General features: G+C 50.9%; 1 protein-coding gene across 1 annotated transcript in view; it reads left to right on the top strand.

Moving 5' to 3' along the window:
- Nucleotides 1-5,835: 5,835 nt before the first annotated feature.
- Rfx8 (RFX family member 8, lacking RFX DNA binding domain) overlaps nt 5,836-15,581 on the top strand; it is a 62,656-nt gene continuing 52,910 nt past the window's right edge. Inside the window, exons 1-2 of the mRNA XM_005400761.1 lie at nt 5,836-5,961; nt 11,270-11,393. Of these exons, the coding sequence (XP_005400818.2) occupies nt 5,909-5,961; nt 11,270-11,393 (177 nt within the window). The 5' untranslated portion in view covers nt 5,836-5,908. The remainder of the gene's footprint in view (nt 5,962-11,269; nt 11,394-15,581) is intronic.

The raw sequence follows: 15,581 nt of genomic DNA, 5'->3' as shown, positions 1-15,581 counted from the left end.
ATCCAAATGGAGACATTTGGTTTCTTTTCGAACAGTGAGCTTTGTTTTAACACAGTCTTTAGACTCTGTCAGGACACGTGCACTTCTGTGCCCAGCAAAGCCCCAGCCAGATGCTTTTGATACAGCAACCTTCTTGCTTCTCTGTGCTGGGGGATTCCAACTGGTAATCAGCAGGGAGTCACATGACCCACTGAAAAACAGTCTGCTGTCCTTTAGAAAGATGAGTCAAACGTGTATTATGTTTGCAGATGATTTTGTGAAATGCTTTGCATGGCAGGGATAGTAACAGGAACTAATTCCCCATAGCACAGAGGGAGTGGGCAGCTGCATGAGAAGGTTTTGGACCCAACTGCAGGGAACGATGGAGATATTTGTTGTACCAAGAAGTCAGCCAGCGCCGCCATGCAAAAATCGCTTTCAAGAAAGTATTCCTCCACATCCATAAAAACCTTTAAAAATAATGTTTACACAAATCCAAAATAACTGCTTGAGTGTGCCTTTTCCTATTCTTTTGGAAAATTATTTAATGAGCTAGGGTAAGATTTATGATTTTGCACATAATTATGATTTGGAAAAGCGCCTAACTGCCTGCTTTGTTTAAGTGACAGCTGTAACAAGGCAACTTCTTAAATTCCAACTAATCTCTGCAAGAAAGGGAAAGAAACCACTTTCATTTTTGTCTGAGCTATTTTTCTCTCGTTGTTGTGACAAAATACCCGACATCCAAAATTAAAGAGGTAAAGGTTTATTTAGCTCGAAGTTTGTAGAGGTTTTAATCCATAATAAGCTGGTTCCAAGGCAGGATGGCAGAGGAGAAACAGTTCACAGCAGGCAGAAGGTAGCAAAACAAGTCAGGGGCCTTTAACAGTGTCTTTCTTTTATTTTATCCATACTACTCAGGGCAGGCAGCACTCACACCCTTAATCCTAGTGCCTTTGAGCCTAGCATTGCACCATGAATCGATCCCAGCATCACACACTGTAGATCCAGCCACCTCTGAAAGAGCCCCACCTAGGAATGCATGAAGATTTGAGGGAACATCCAGACACGGGCCATAACAATTTTGTTTTTGCTTGGTTTTCTATCAGACTTCAGAAAAATTCCACCTTCAATGTAACAAAAGAGTTCAACAGAGTTGCTCTACAAATACAATTTGCAAGCGTCCTGTGACAAACGAAGATGTTCTATTTCATTCCACACATTCCCTGAGTCCCTGTGCAGATAATGCTATTTGTCACACCCATGCTGCCAGCTTCCCACGTGACCCCAGCAAAGGCGGGGAAGGAAGACCAGACTGGGGAAAGCAGCCTCCACAGCAATGGGATGTCTCCCCTGTGCTCCAGATACACATTTCAGATCAAGAAACAGCAAAGAAGCCAGGCGTGGTGATGTGCACCCACAGCTCCAGCTGCTCGGCAGGGCTGACATGGGAGAATCGTTTAAACTCAAGAGTTGAAGACCAGCCTGGGCCACACAGCAAAATCCTCATTGGAAAGAAGGGAGGAACGGGAAGGGGAGGGGAGAAAAGGGGAGGGGAGGGAAGAGGGCAGGACAGGACTGAAATGAATCAAATCAGATCAAAGCAAAACAGTGCTGCAACTAATTTCAACTGGGGCAAGACCCAGATACTGTATTGGTGAATTCAGATCAAGAATTCTACCCTATGAGAGCAATTTGGAGTCTGTCAAGAGACTGTTCTGCTCCAGTATAGTTTGAGTCTCTGCAGCCTACCAGTTTGGAGTCCAACATCTTCGTCTCTCTCTGTCCATGACGCCCTGTACAGTTATCTGTTCTCTGCAATTGTAGGTCTGTACCAACACCAGCTACGCAGTGTGCATTTCTGGACTAATGCATTATAGCCACTCATTAGCTTTATTTAAAAATACATCTATTTCCTGAAGACACCTGGGTACATCCACAGAAAGTGACTAATTGCCAGAACTGGATGAAACCAAGCACCCAGGATCATCGGAGACGGTTTTGTGTGCAGACAAAGCACAGCTGGTGCCCTCTCAGAAGGTGAATTGAGACTAATTGGATAATCCAGAAACCAATTAGACTGAAGTCGGCAGAGGAAGCTCTGTTCAGCTAAAAGAGATGTTTGTTCTCTCCAACGGAGGAAGTAAGGGCTTTGTGTGCATAAGTGCAATGTAAGGAGCTGGAATCATACTGTATAAATGTTGAGATTTATTTTTCTTGCTGTGGTATTAGATATTAGAGTGAAGATACTGAACCTAGAATTAGATGGAGACCAGACTTTTCAGGAACAAGAGTCATGTGTGTGGGTCAGGCTTCTCATAGTGAATACCACAGAATAATTTTTATGTCAGGTGCGATTCCACATTCCACTGAAAGTCTTGATGACTCTGCTGTTAAAAAGGCTCTCACAAGGGAAGATATCTCTTGCATAGTTACCGCACTGGGAAGCCAAAAGCTGTGGCTATGTCTTCTAAGGATGTGATTGTATTAACGTGCAGCTGCTGCTAACTGCCTCGATGTATATGATGACTGATCAAATTAGGGACACCAGCTGGCACCTGGGGTGGATGAAATTAACAGGCCCTCGGGATGGAGGGGGTGAATTTGAACTTTGGCCTCATTTCTAGAGTCCTATAACCAATCGGCCTCCACAGCTCTGGGCCAAGATGTGGTAAGGTTTGCATTTTATAGCATCTAATGTTCAGTGCAGTAACTAGCAAAGAGACTACTGGTCAACCACAGGGTTCTCGTGTCGTTGTATTTCCAAGTTGTGTTCCAGTGCCTGTACTGGTTGGTGCTCAGTACATGGGCAAATGTTACATATGACCAGTAGTGACATAAAAAGAGTGACATTACACAAGCTTTTGCCTTGTTTATTCCTAGTCTCTGGGGACATGAATGGGCATCTTGGCATGTCACCTGTTGGAAGGGAGTTGGCAGGAACAGCATGAGGAAGGGAAGGAGCTCTGCCTTCAACTTCCCTGGACCCCAAAGTAGGATGTCTACCCACTGCAGGAAGCTCAGGATTGGAGCAATCCTGGCCCAGCACATAGAGGAGGAGCCTATTAGATCTCCCCTCCAAGTCAATCGGCTCTTCTAGAGAAAACTAGGAGGGCTCCACTGGAGCTGCCTGAGGGCTCCTCTCAGCCTTGCACTCACTGCCTTCTCCCTTCTGTGACATCTGGGTTGCAGCTGCCATTTGTCTTCCTTGCCCACCAGTCTCCTGGCACTGTGGGGGACCAGCTGCTCCACGCTGCTTATCACCCCCCCAGTGCCCCCAAGGGATTACAAAGGAATCTCCCAGGAGGCATAAAACGAGGACCCCCAGCTTCTGCCGCCAGAGGATACTGTGAGTTCTACTGTCCTCTAATAGACGGCTTTTTCAAGCAGCAGAAACTTGGGCTGGGGAGATAAACAGGCAGCAGTAGCCCAATTGCTGGTTGGTTAGTGACTTATTCCCACTACCCTGACCCTGAAAATTCCCCAAGCACCAGGACCCAGGGGGCACAGCCCGAGGCCATCCTGGGTCAGCTCCAAGGCCTTGGTCAAACTTCAGGGCTCAGGGTCCTCCTGGAGTGTCCTCCACCAGGTCCACTGGAACTGTCCTCAGTGCGTCACCCTTGGTGGCTATGCCCTCCCTCAAGGGAGGGTGCTGGCCTTGGAGATCCCTGGTGTCTCCCAACAGCTGTCCAGTGCTGCCACTGTTTTTCATTTGTTGACCGAATCTCTGCCCTACTTCCAGAAGTGGTTCCCAAATGCGTACTTTGGGGGAGTGGCTTTTTTAAAATGGTAAAATATACATGACCAAAAAAATCACTTTAACCATTTTTAAGTGTAATTCAGTGACATTAAGTACATCCAGCAGGGAAGGAGCACACCAGGGTTATTTACAAAGCAGAGCTTCTCCTTTAAAAAGCATAGGGATTTTATTCAAAGAGTCATTACATATTCATATGGGAAAGCATATGTACACGTAGGGACACTTCTGAGCATGCTCCATTTGAGATGCGCCCTTCTGAGCATGCTCCATGTAAGATGCACACTTCTGAGCATGCTCCACTTAAGATATACACTTCCGAGCATGCTCAGTTTAAGGTCCTAGAACCCATGGAAACAAGGAAAGATGGCTGTCATGAACACATCTGGGCATGCTCAGTTTGGTACTAGATTGGGCAAAGATTACTTTAGGTCACCTAAAAGAGTCAGAGTAGCTCAGGTGATCTTGGCTAATTCTTTCTAAGTTTCTGGAAAAAAATCTTAGCCAAAATAAAAAAGCGGACTACTTTGAGGGTACATTAACACTTAAAAGGACAGCAGCTTTCTCACCTGTATGTATAGAAGTTTGCCCCTCATAGCGACTGCCTTGCTTAGCAGCTACCTGTCCCAAGCTGAAACTCTGCACTCATGAGCATGAGTTCCCACCTCCCTCTCCCACCAGGTCCTGGTAACCAGCATCTATTTTCAGTCTCTAAAATTTAACTACCCTAAGTTACAGATGAGCAGGATTATACTTTGGGTCTCACTTGTTTTAGTTTGCAGTGTTTCCAAAATTCATCCACGTTGCAGTGTGTCACGATTTCATCGCTGTCTAAGGTTGAACGCTATTCCGTGGTACATCTGTACCGCGTTTTGTTGATGCACCCATCTGTCCTTAGACGTGTCACCAAGTTGCTTCTGTCTGATGTTGTAAGAAATGCTGACGAATGAAGCCGCGCACATTGTTGAGCTTATTAGTTTCAGTCCTTGAGCTACGTTCCTTTGTGAACCTATTTGCCGGATCGTTCATTAATTCCATGTTTAGTTTTTGAAGAATGGCCAAGCTGTTTCCCGTAGCAGCTGCACCATTGTGTATTACCACCAGCAATGAACAAGGGTTGCAGTTTCTCCTCACCAACACTACTTAGCTCCTATAAATAAAACAAAAAAAAGCCATTCTAATGGGCATGAGTTTGATTTGCATCTCCCTAACGTTTAATGATGCTAAGAGTCCTTTCCTGTGCTTCATGGGCATTTGCGTATCTGCGGTGGAGAACGCCTGTTCCTTTCTTCGTTTTCACCCTGGGCTGTCTGTACCTTGGTGATGAGTTGTCCGCTGTGTTTTTAGTCTAGACTGAGACAACCTCACCGGGAGACACCGCTGTCACTGAACGTGACTGAGCTCCTAAAAGGCCACACACCGAAGTGTGTGCCCCTTGATGCCGCCGCCACACAGTTCCCGGAACGGAACTGAGGGTCTGAGAGAGCATCCAGCTCAGTGTCCCACGGCAGCAACATTAACAGAAACGGCGCTGGAGGGCAGGAGCGGCCTGGCGGGCCACGGGTTCGGGCATCACATGCAGCAGCCGTTTTCAAGGCAGCCACCACTGCACTCCTGGGTGCGCACCCCCAAGACAGGCCTGGCCCTGGGCCTGGGGGTCCACAGCCGCAGCCGGGTACACATTACCATCACGGGGGCAAGGGCGCCACTTCTCACCCCCTTGCAGCAAGACCTGCTGGGAAAGAGGAAGGGGTGGGGCGTGGCATCAGCATTTTTAAAAAGTGTCCAAAATCAGACAGTGTGATCCAATTTTTGGTTTTGGTTTTTTGAGATAGGGTCTCCCTTCGGAGTCCAGGGTGGCCTTAAACTCACCACATAGCCCAGGCTGACCTCCCACTTTCAAGGATCCTCCTGCCTCAGCCTCCGGAGTGCATGCATCACCACAACTGGCAAACACGCCTTGCCTGACTCAGCTGGAAAGATACTCCTCGGATTTTGTTCCGCGCTTCCGCTTTGGTGCAAAGGTGGGCGGGGCACCGCGTGCGACCCTGGCCCGCAGCGTCGTCCTCCTCGGGTCCTGTCCCGCGCCCGGCCGCGAGCCCCGCTCTAAAGTAAACACCGCGGGTGGCGGGACCGGTGCAGCCCGACCCGACCGCTCACCTGCGCTGGGCCATGGCCGAGGGGCCCGCGGACCCCAGGGGCCTGCACGGCCTCATCCTGCGGTGGTGAGCGCAGGGCCCTGGGGCGGAGGAGGGGAGGGGCCGGGGATGAGGAGCAACGCCTCCCCTCCCGGAGCTGCTGCCCAGGACCTGGGACCAAAGCCGAGGGCAGGGGGCGGGGCCCCAGAGGAAGTCCCAAAGGGCGGCGCCTTGGTACTCAGCCACATCCCCAGCCCATTCATTTGGTGTGTGCGATCCTCCTGCCTCAGCCTCCCAAAGCGTCTTTTAAAGTTGGCCGCCAGAGCCCAGACAGAGCGCGGGTGTGGAAACCACACACACACACACACACACACACACACACACACACACACACACTCTCACACACACACACACACACTCACACTTCTGTAAGAGCGTCTGGGTCGGGAGCCAGCGCGGGCACCGGGTTTTCGGTCCTGGAACTCCCCGCCCATAGGGGGCGCGTTTCTTGGCCCAGGGGAGCTCGGAGTTCGCTGGCGAGGGCCTGCAGATGTTTTCGCTTAGCGCGAGATCCGAAATGGGATGTTTTCTCCCTTAAAGCACAGCCACTTTCAGCTTTAACAGTGCGTTCCTCTTCACGACGTTCACTTCGTTTATTTAAATAGAGGCAGAAAAAGCAATCCAGGATGGAAAGACCCCTATCCCTGGGGCGGGAGGAGCTCCCGGGTGTGCAGCCGGCGTGGCGAGCAGGACAGGGACAGCGCCGGCCCGGGGTGCGGTCAGCGGAGGGCCCTCCGCCCCCATCAGGCCCGCTGCTCTTCCCGCAGGTCTCCCGGCGTGTTTCCCAGGAAGACTTTGTGAAAAGCGCACCAGTGCAAAGTAGAAAAACAAAGGGTGTGATTGTGCCTAGGACCTTCAAAGAGCTACAGGGTCACGGCTTTCCTCCAAAGGGAAATTTTTGTGTCTCAGTTTGCATGAGCAGAGATGAAAAAAAAAAATAAACTAAAACTCCCACGAAGAAATGGTGAAGCACCAGTTTGTACAAAGATGCGTCGCTGCTCTCAGGGCCCCACCGGAGTCTTTCTTAGAGGAAAGGACCTGGGGGCCGCCCTTCCTCGAGAGAGCCCCTCTGCAGCGCTGCCAGGCCTCCATTCAGTAAGTTAGGGCTTCCGGGGCTTGAATTACGCTGCAGAGATTTGAAAGAATGATGGGAGACTGGAACATAGCGGAAAATCCTCCTTCGGTGTTTGTGAATGGACAAGGTGGTGCCCTCCATCCCCGTAGGTAAACTGAGGCCAGTAGGAGGGTGAGGACCACTTTAGCTACCAGCCCAACAAACTCAAGACCTGTGCCCCCACTCCGGCCCTTCTGGCCTCCGAGCAACAAGCCCAGCCCTGACAGTCCCCGAAGGCAGTGCAGGTGTCTCAGTGGAGGGGCCTCAGCTTGTGGAGGAGGCTGCCCGGGCACAGGGTTTGCATAGGTGGGCAGACACTGGCATGGAAACCCAGCCCTGAGGCTTGTGATTCCAGGGACCTTGGCATCCGGGGATACTGCAAGATCTGGGGAGACCAGGCCATGGGGGGGTGACCCCAGCAGAGGGATGCGGAGCCCCCAGGGCCTGTGGGGAAACCAGGGGAGAGCCAGGCTCCCCAGGGGAGGCCCAGGGACCTTTAAGTGGCGACTCATTGCTGTGTCGTCCATTCGTTAAGTCCCCGCTGACTCAGACATCAGAGCCACCGTCAGTGCCTGTGTAGTAGAGGTGACGAAGCTCCTGTCCCTGGGAAAAGAAGGACACAGGAGGATGAGGGCAGACCTCGGGCAGCCCTGAGAAGTGGAAAAGTGGGTGCAGATCCCACAGGTGTGACGGGGGGCCCAGGCAGAACCCAAAGATCCCCTGGTCCCTGAGCACGCTGAGCCCTGGCTGGAGACTAAAGAGCCCTGTCCTGCTTGTACGTGGGACCTTTCACCTTTGCGAAGCCTGCTGAACTATAACAGAATGAAAGTTTATTTCAAGAGGTGCAGAATCCAAGCCGAAGCAGAAGGAACTCCAGTTCCCAGCAGAGAGGGGTTCCCATATTGGTCTCTATAGGGAAGAGCAGACTCAGAGGATTGGAAACAGCTGACCCAAGGGGCTATGTGCTCTGAAGTTGGCGATCATTGTCCAACATCATGGCCTTCTCAGAGGGGGCCTTCCCAGCCATCCTCCTTGCTTCCTTGGAGACCCAGGAAATAATGGGGTTAGGCAGCCAATAAGGACCTTAGTGACCTGACCCAGGACAGACCTAAAGACCTCGAGTCACCCTGAGTGGTGGAGGCACCCTGCAGCACCCTTCCCTCATGGCCCCTGCAGTAGTTCTGCCTGGGCCCTCCTGACAGCATCTCTTGGAGCCCAGTGGACTGGAGGTCAGGGTCGCCTCCAGCAGGTGTCCGTGCTGCTCCCGTCCACCCCCTCTGACTCCCATTCTGAATTTGTGGGAGACAGAAACATGACAACAATAAGAGCCTCTGCGTGCCTGCCTGTGTGCCGCAGATGTCACAGTCAGAACTGAAACCTGCGTCTCAGCGTTGCAGAAGACAGGGTCCCAGTCCTCACTGTGGTTTGTCCGGTGCATGGGGACTGACACTGGACCGGAAGTCCAGCCTCTGAGCCTTTCGGGTGTCTTGGTGAGGTGTGTTCCTGCTGCCCACAGCCAGGCTTTGGGGCTTGGGCACCTTTCGGAAGTGACTGAACGTGCGTGGTCACAAACGGGTGACTCTCTTGGAGCGGCCAGAACCAAAGTTGCAATGTGGGGCTGAACCAGGGCGGCCCTTTCCTTATGTGGGTGCCTAGAAAGGATGCTGGGTTATCAGGTTAATAAAATCCCTTAGTTATTGCGGACTGGTCAGGTCCGAAATCTCCCAAAGGAGTATATGGCGAAGGCTAAATAAAAAGAGGCGAATGCAATGATTTCAGAGCTCCAGGAGGATCAAAGCCCTCTCACAGAATTCAAGATTCTCTCAGGGCTCACACCAGGACCTTCTCTGGGTGGCCTTTATTTATTTGGTTATCAGAAGAAGGGAAGGGAGTACTCAAAAAGGGCAGAACCACTCAAGGACTTCCTCAAGTAAGGTATTAAGTTAATCCACCCAGGAGTGAGATGCCTGAGGCTACAGTCTTTATCCAGTTGAGATCGGATCCAGGTGTTCTTGGCTGTGATCTTGTCTTATCCTTTGAGGCTTTCCAGCTTCATCTGCCATTACAGGTTTTAGGAGGGATCAGTGACTCACAGAGGTTCACTTACTATGAGTCTGTTGCCCACTCCCACACAAGCAGCCTAGGCTTTAGACAAATTCACAAGTAAACATAAAAAACCAGTTGATTAATTTAAGTCCTGCTTGGGGCTGCTTCGTAGTGGTCTCCATCACTGGGTCACAGCCCTTTTATGATGGTAACTGATGTTATTTTGTGGTGCTAGAGACCAAACCAAGAGCCTCCTGCGAGCATGCGAGGCAGACCTTGCCTGCTGAGCCCCTGTTGTTATTCGGCACTGGCTGAGTCTCCCTTATTCAAAATACCTGGGACCAGAATTGTTTTCATTTTGAATTTTTTTTTCAGATTTTGGAAATTCTTGCACACATTTAACAAGATGTCTTGGGATGAATCCCAAGTCTAAACACAAATTCATCTGTGCTACATACACCCTCATATGTATGTCCTGAAGGTAATTTTTTAGACAGCATTTGTGTGGTTTCATGCACAAAACAAGGTTTTACAGCATGGAATTTTTCTTTTGTGGCGCCATTCAGCACTCAAAGAGCTTTGGGTTTGGAGGAGGTAGAGATTTTGGATTTTCAGGTTTGGAAAGCCCCAGTTGTGGTACTGCTTGTCACCCCAGAAAACTGTGAGCCTAGTCATGTCGTTTTGAAACAGGAGGACAGTCACAGAGGCCAGGAGCGTCCGTGTCGAGGAAGAACAACTATCAGAAATAGAGATGAGAATTCACTTTAGGGAGTTGGTGTTTTGTGCTGTACTTTGGGGAGTCTGTTCCCTACTCATCTGCAGTAGCTCTTTATAAACAGAAGTGAGTTTGAATCTGATGCATGTCCCTCTTTGCCACAGTTCTCCACAGCTGGCCAGTGTTTTTCTGTGATTCAGGGTTTTTCATGTACCAACAAGTGGTGTCTTAGGAGCAGGCACCATGGCATGCCCCTGTGGTCCCAACTACTCAGGAAGCTGAGGCAGGAAAACGGCTTGAGCCCAGAAGTTTGAGGACAGGCTGGTAACACAGTGAGACCCTGTCCCTTAAGAAAAAAGAGAAAGAAAAGAAAAGAAAAAAAATATTAATGTCAGCTACATGGATGGATTTGCCACTGCCCCTCCCCACCGACAGACTTCACTCTGTGTTCAGCCTCCAGGCCAAATAAAGGCTGCTGTTTCTAAACTACTGTGTGGTACCTGAAAGATCAGGATCCCAGGATGGTGACACTGGACCCTCAGAAAAGCCACCTGCTTGGAATCTGTACTGGGCTGAATGACATCACCCCCAAAACTCATGTCCACGTGGAACCTCAAAGCATGGCCTAACTTCGAAAAACGTTCTTCACAGATGGAAGTAGTTAAGGTCACACTGGTTAAGGGTGAGCCCTACACCTGACCACAGGTACCTGGATAAGGAAATCCACACAGACAGACACACAGGGAGACAGGCACAGGAGGATGCAGGAAGACTGGGGTGACACACCCGCAAGCCCAGGACTCCAGCTGTCACTTGCAGCTTCTGGATCCAGAGCAGCACAAGCGTGACGATGGTCTTTAGCTCCTCAGGAAACTGCATTTGGGCCTCCACCAGGAAGCGAGCCCTGTGTCATTAGTGCCTGTAACTCTCTGGCTTTAAAGATCCCTCTGTGTTTAAAAAATGTGCAGACTGGCTTTGCCTATCGTAATCCCCTGGAGTGCACAGGGAGTATGCTCCGGGACCCTCTGGGACCCAAAATCCACAGAGGGTCGCAATCCTTACATAAAATGATGTGCTGTTTGCATAAAAGCTGAGGAGACTTTTCCCTGTGTCAGGGTGACACGATGCCTCACACAACGCAGGTGCTGTGTAAATAGCTGCTGCTCTCCATTGCTTAGGGAATGGCGACAAGGGAAAAGGTCTATACAGGTTTGGTACACGTGGTTTGTTTTCTAAATATTTTCCACCCGAAAGCCTCATGTCCCTAAATCGATAGCTAAAAGCCCATAATCAGTATTCTTCACACTGCCCCAAGGACGGTGAGCTTCTCAGGGGTCTTTACTCAGTAGTGTAGATGTATTTTACTCCGTTGTATCCCACACATGTCTGGTCATTAGTTCTATCAAAACATCCTGCTCCAGAAAAATATGCCAATCTCCTCTTCTTCTCCTCTGCCCCAGGTTGGTGGACAATTTCTGCATCTGTGAAGGGTACAGCTTGCCTCGCTGTCTCATGTATGAGATTTATGCAGAGACCTGTGGGCAGCATGCTCAGAACCAAGTCAACCCAGCAACGTTTGGGAAGGTAAACTACGGAGCCTCAGCAATGCTGCTTCTTACAGTCCTGCGTCACCTGGTGGTGGAGGCGCATTCAGAGAGGTGCACTGTTAGGCTGTTTCATCATTGTGCAATCATCGCAGAGTGTACCTACTCCAAGTAGGGCAGCTACAGTGTCACTGGGTGCTATAAACGTATGGACCACCATTGTGTCGTCCACTCAAATGTCATCACGTGGGCCGTGACTGTAACTGGGGGCATTCCGAAATGCATTTGGGTCTAACGGGCTCTCAGTGGGCAAGCTGGGCTTCATTCTGGGGAGTCCACCAGATGGTCAACATCTTTCCTCTGTGTCTCCATCTTCCCACACTTCGTAGCGAGGGACGGGGAAGGATGAGGAGTGGATGGCTCCCGTAGGGTTGTTACTATGGCAACTCCAAATGCGTCTCAGAGAGCCAGGTTTGCTGGGCTGTTTCTCCTGTCTAGAAATCCCAACGCTCTGCACCACACGAGCTCCCAGCCACTCTGGTAGTCACAGTTTGACTGCATCTCAAGAACTCATAGACTCTTAAAGATTTCCTTTGGAGCCTGTGACCCGCTGCAGGTAGTCTATTCAAGAGCATGGGATATGCAGCAAAACAGCACAGCAGAGAGTCTGAGCCCTTCTGCATGCACAGATGAGGCTGAGGACACAACAGGGAGCAAGGTAGGTGAGAACCCCCGCCCTTAGTGACCTGAGATTCCCGTGTACACACACACACACACACACACACACACACACACACACACGGTGCAGGCAGGCAGTGTCAGTGTTGTTTCACAGTCAGGAAAAGAAACCTGGGGACTCGAGACTAGCATCACCGCTGTCACAGCGTGAGCATGGCAGACCTCGCCTCCTGGGCTCAGAGACGGTGGAGAGCACCACCTGCCCGGTGCGAGAGCCCTCGAGAGCATCATGGCTACAGACCTTTGCGAGGACAGAGGTGGGTGCAGGCACACAGAGCCGGGTGGCAGTGTGTTTCTGCAGCAGGAAGGCAGTTCTCCCTCAGGGCAAACTCAGCCCATGCGGGGATTTATGGCTGGGCTGGCAGGGCCTTGGTGCAGTTCCCAGTCTGTGCATCCTGCCTGCTTGGGGTGGCGTTGGCGGGGGCCTCAATGACTTGGGTGATAAGGGGCTCGCTCATTGGTTCCTGAAGCTGCCAGCTCTGTTTCCTGCCTTCCTTGCTCCCTTCCTTCCTTCCTTTCCCCGCGGCCCCCAGGAGGACAGAAGTGGACCCTTTGTGTCACACTTCCATTACCCGTGACTCAGGGCCTGGTTGTTAGAAGCAATTACCTAGATAAGGACAGGAAGGAACTGGAGAAACTCATTTTAGCAAAGTGGTGGCATCTGTCAGACCACTGCCCTAAATGAAGCATGTCACCTGTCCCTCCAGCCTATGTCCCTGCACCCCACTGTTGGGGTCCATCATCCTGGGCGTTGGTTTTCTCCTGCCAGAGGGAAGGGCTGAGGTGTAGCCCACTGGTAGATCTCCTGCTTAGCATACACTAAGTTCTGGGTTCAATCCCCAGCACTGGAAAATAAAAAGTCTTAGAGCATTTATGTGTGTTGGCAAAAAGCGCTTTCCTAGTTTTTGCTGTTTAACTTTACTGAAAGGAGTCTTGCATGGTCTACAGTCACTGGGAGCTTCTCTCCCTTAGTGTTGTATTAAGAGCCATCTGGTTTGCATGACTGTCGCATACTGGGTCACGGTTTATGCATGCGCTGTCCATGCATGTGGGTTTGGGCTATGTCCCAACATTGCTGCTGTGAGCGCTCATGCACCTGTGTCTTGTGTGTGTCCTGTGTGTGTGTGTGTGTGTGTGTGTGTGTGTCTGTTGTGAAGATCTCCTGGCTGTGAATATCCGAAAGTGAACCTGCAGACCAGAGCGCATGTGGTCAGCAACATCTGAACCAAACTGTCCCAAGGTGGTTGCTCCAGGTCACTTCCACCAGCAGTCCTGTGGACAGTGTTACCATCACAGCACTGAGAAGTGTGCATCTGGTCTTCCAGCCCAAGTCCAAATCCCTGAAACCCGCGTCCTTAGTGGGTGCTCTGTGCTGTGACAGTCAGACCACGTGGTGCAATCTTCCCATGTGCCCGAAGCTCAACTATTGGAAACAACTCTGGTCTCCTTGTCTTCCCCTCTCTATGTCAACATGGATGTGGCCTCCCTTCCTGCCCACTTCATGATTCTGTATGTTGAAGAGATCTGAAAAGTCTCTCCACGGTGCCATCCAGAGCCTTGGGGTCAGCAGGGAGCGGAGCACTTCGCTTTTCTCTGTTTTGGTGTTCCTCCTCCTCCTCCTGCTCCTGCTCCTCTCTGTGGCTGTATTGACTTTGATTCTTCTACTGGATAGTATTCTGTTGATTCCACTGTTAGCCTGTGGTCCACAAAACTAACTCAAGTGTTTTTTTCACATAAAGTAAAATTAAGCTGGGCCTCCCCGAAACTGCTCCCTAAACTGCGACATACTACGTGCAAAAGACAGGAACCTTCTCGTTACTGTCGGTCTGTTCTCGCTGCATGGCTCTGTCCTTGGTCGCTCGTTCTACCACTTGACCTGCAGCCCTGCTGTCATCGACTTCTGGGACTACCGGTCACCATGCAGCTCGCGTGTTTGTGAGTGGGTCTCTCGAGCTCTTCAGGGTGCTAGGTGACCTCCAGGAGGTTTTCCTGTGGCCGGGAGTCCCCGCCGTGTTACCCCTCGGCCCACATCTTGCCCAGTCATCACTCGAGTATGGGGAAACTTCATCTAAGGTCTGGCAGAGCTCTGGGCCTCTCAAGGCAGGGAGATGCCAGCTGGATGTGTTAGGGCTCTGCATGGCCCCTGCTCCCTTTTCTAAGATTTCAAAAACTCTTTTCTTCATTGTTTTAAGGTCTTCGGGTTGGGGGTGACAGTAGGGTATGAACGTGGCTTGTGCAGTCCCTGGGTTGAATCTCTGCCCCTCAAACACAATGAAAGAGGGTCTTACATAAGGTCATTGCCAAGTGCAAAGGGAAAAATATACAAGGAGACTGATGCAGAGCCTAGTACACCTGCATTTATTTTGCATTTTCTTTTTTTTTTTTAACTTTCAAGAACTGATGTATTTGGATTATTGTTAAATTTTTATTTCTGTGGGCACACATTTGCAGTGTGTGAGGATCACATTCACCATGGGGAGTCAGGGCATCACCCTTCACACCGCTTTCCTCTCTTCTGCCTCTCCCTCTGTGTCTCAGTCTGTTTCCCTTTTGCAGAAGATCCAGCTCCCGGCTTCCCGTCATACGTCTTTTACTTTGGTTTTTCAGTATTTATACTTCGGGTTTGTCCTACAAGAGAAATTGTGCTGTGCTTAAGGCTTTGCACTTTTCATTCTGTCCTTCTCTGCGGGTCCATCCCTGCTCCCGCGGTTCTAGAGCAAGCTGAGTGGGGGAGCCCCTGGGCCGGGCCAGCCCCGTGGAGCAGATACTGTGCCGGGAGCTGTGACTCAATGGGAGAGGAAGGGAGAAAGGATATGAACCCAAGCATGTTTACAAGAGAGACAGCAAAACCCCTGACCCCCGACTTCCTGCCTCCTCCCCGGGAACCGGCTGGTGCTTTCTGGCAGCTGTGGCAGTGATGGGTGACACCGTGACGCTCGGTCCTGGGGCAGGCAATGTCTCCCATGGGCCGGGACACTTCCGGAAGGCGGACTTCCTCTGTTGAAATAACATTTACTAATGTTTTTCTGACTAGGAAGGAATACATCCGCGTGATAGGAAACATGGAAATTAAAGAAAAGAACATTAAAAAGGAGAAAATGAATACTGGAGATAACTTCAAAGTGCAGAGTTACAGCGCATGCGTGTCGCTCCTGTGTACACTCGTGCATGAGCGTGAGCAGCAGATGCCAGGGGAGGGACCACAGACCTCACCATCATCTTCATTCCCATGTCCCTCCGGACGGCTGTGCCCTGCCCCACCTCCTTCCTGAGTGAGCACGAGAGCCCAGGGTGATACCAAGTCCCTCTGTCACACTCACAAGTCCCTCTGTCACACCAACCCAAGAGTGACTGCCTGGTGCTTAGGGTTCTGTCCCAGATAACAGCAAATCTGCACGTGTTGAAAGTGGAGCCACTCCTGTCTCCCTGGCTGGGCGTCTGGCTGAGGAGGGCCTGGTGCGGCTCCTTTGCTGTCCCTGCCCCCCACCCC

The sequence above is a fragment of the Chinchilla lanigera genome, unplaced genomic scaffold (genome assembly GCF_000276665.1).
Source record: "Chinchilla lanigera isolate Chin_1 unplaced genomic scaffold, ChiLan1.0 scaffold00069, whole genome shotgun sequence".
Classification (NCBI taxonomy): Eukaryota; Metazoa; Chordata; class Mammalia; order Rodentia; family Chinchillidae; genus Chinchilla; species Chinchilla lanigera.
This window is presented reverse-complemented; position numbering and strand designations above follow the sequence as displayed.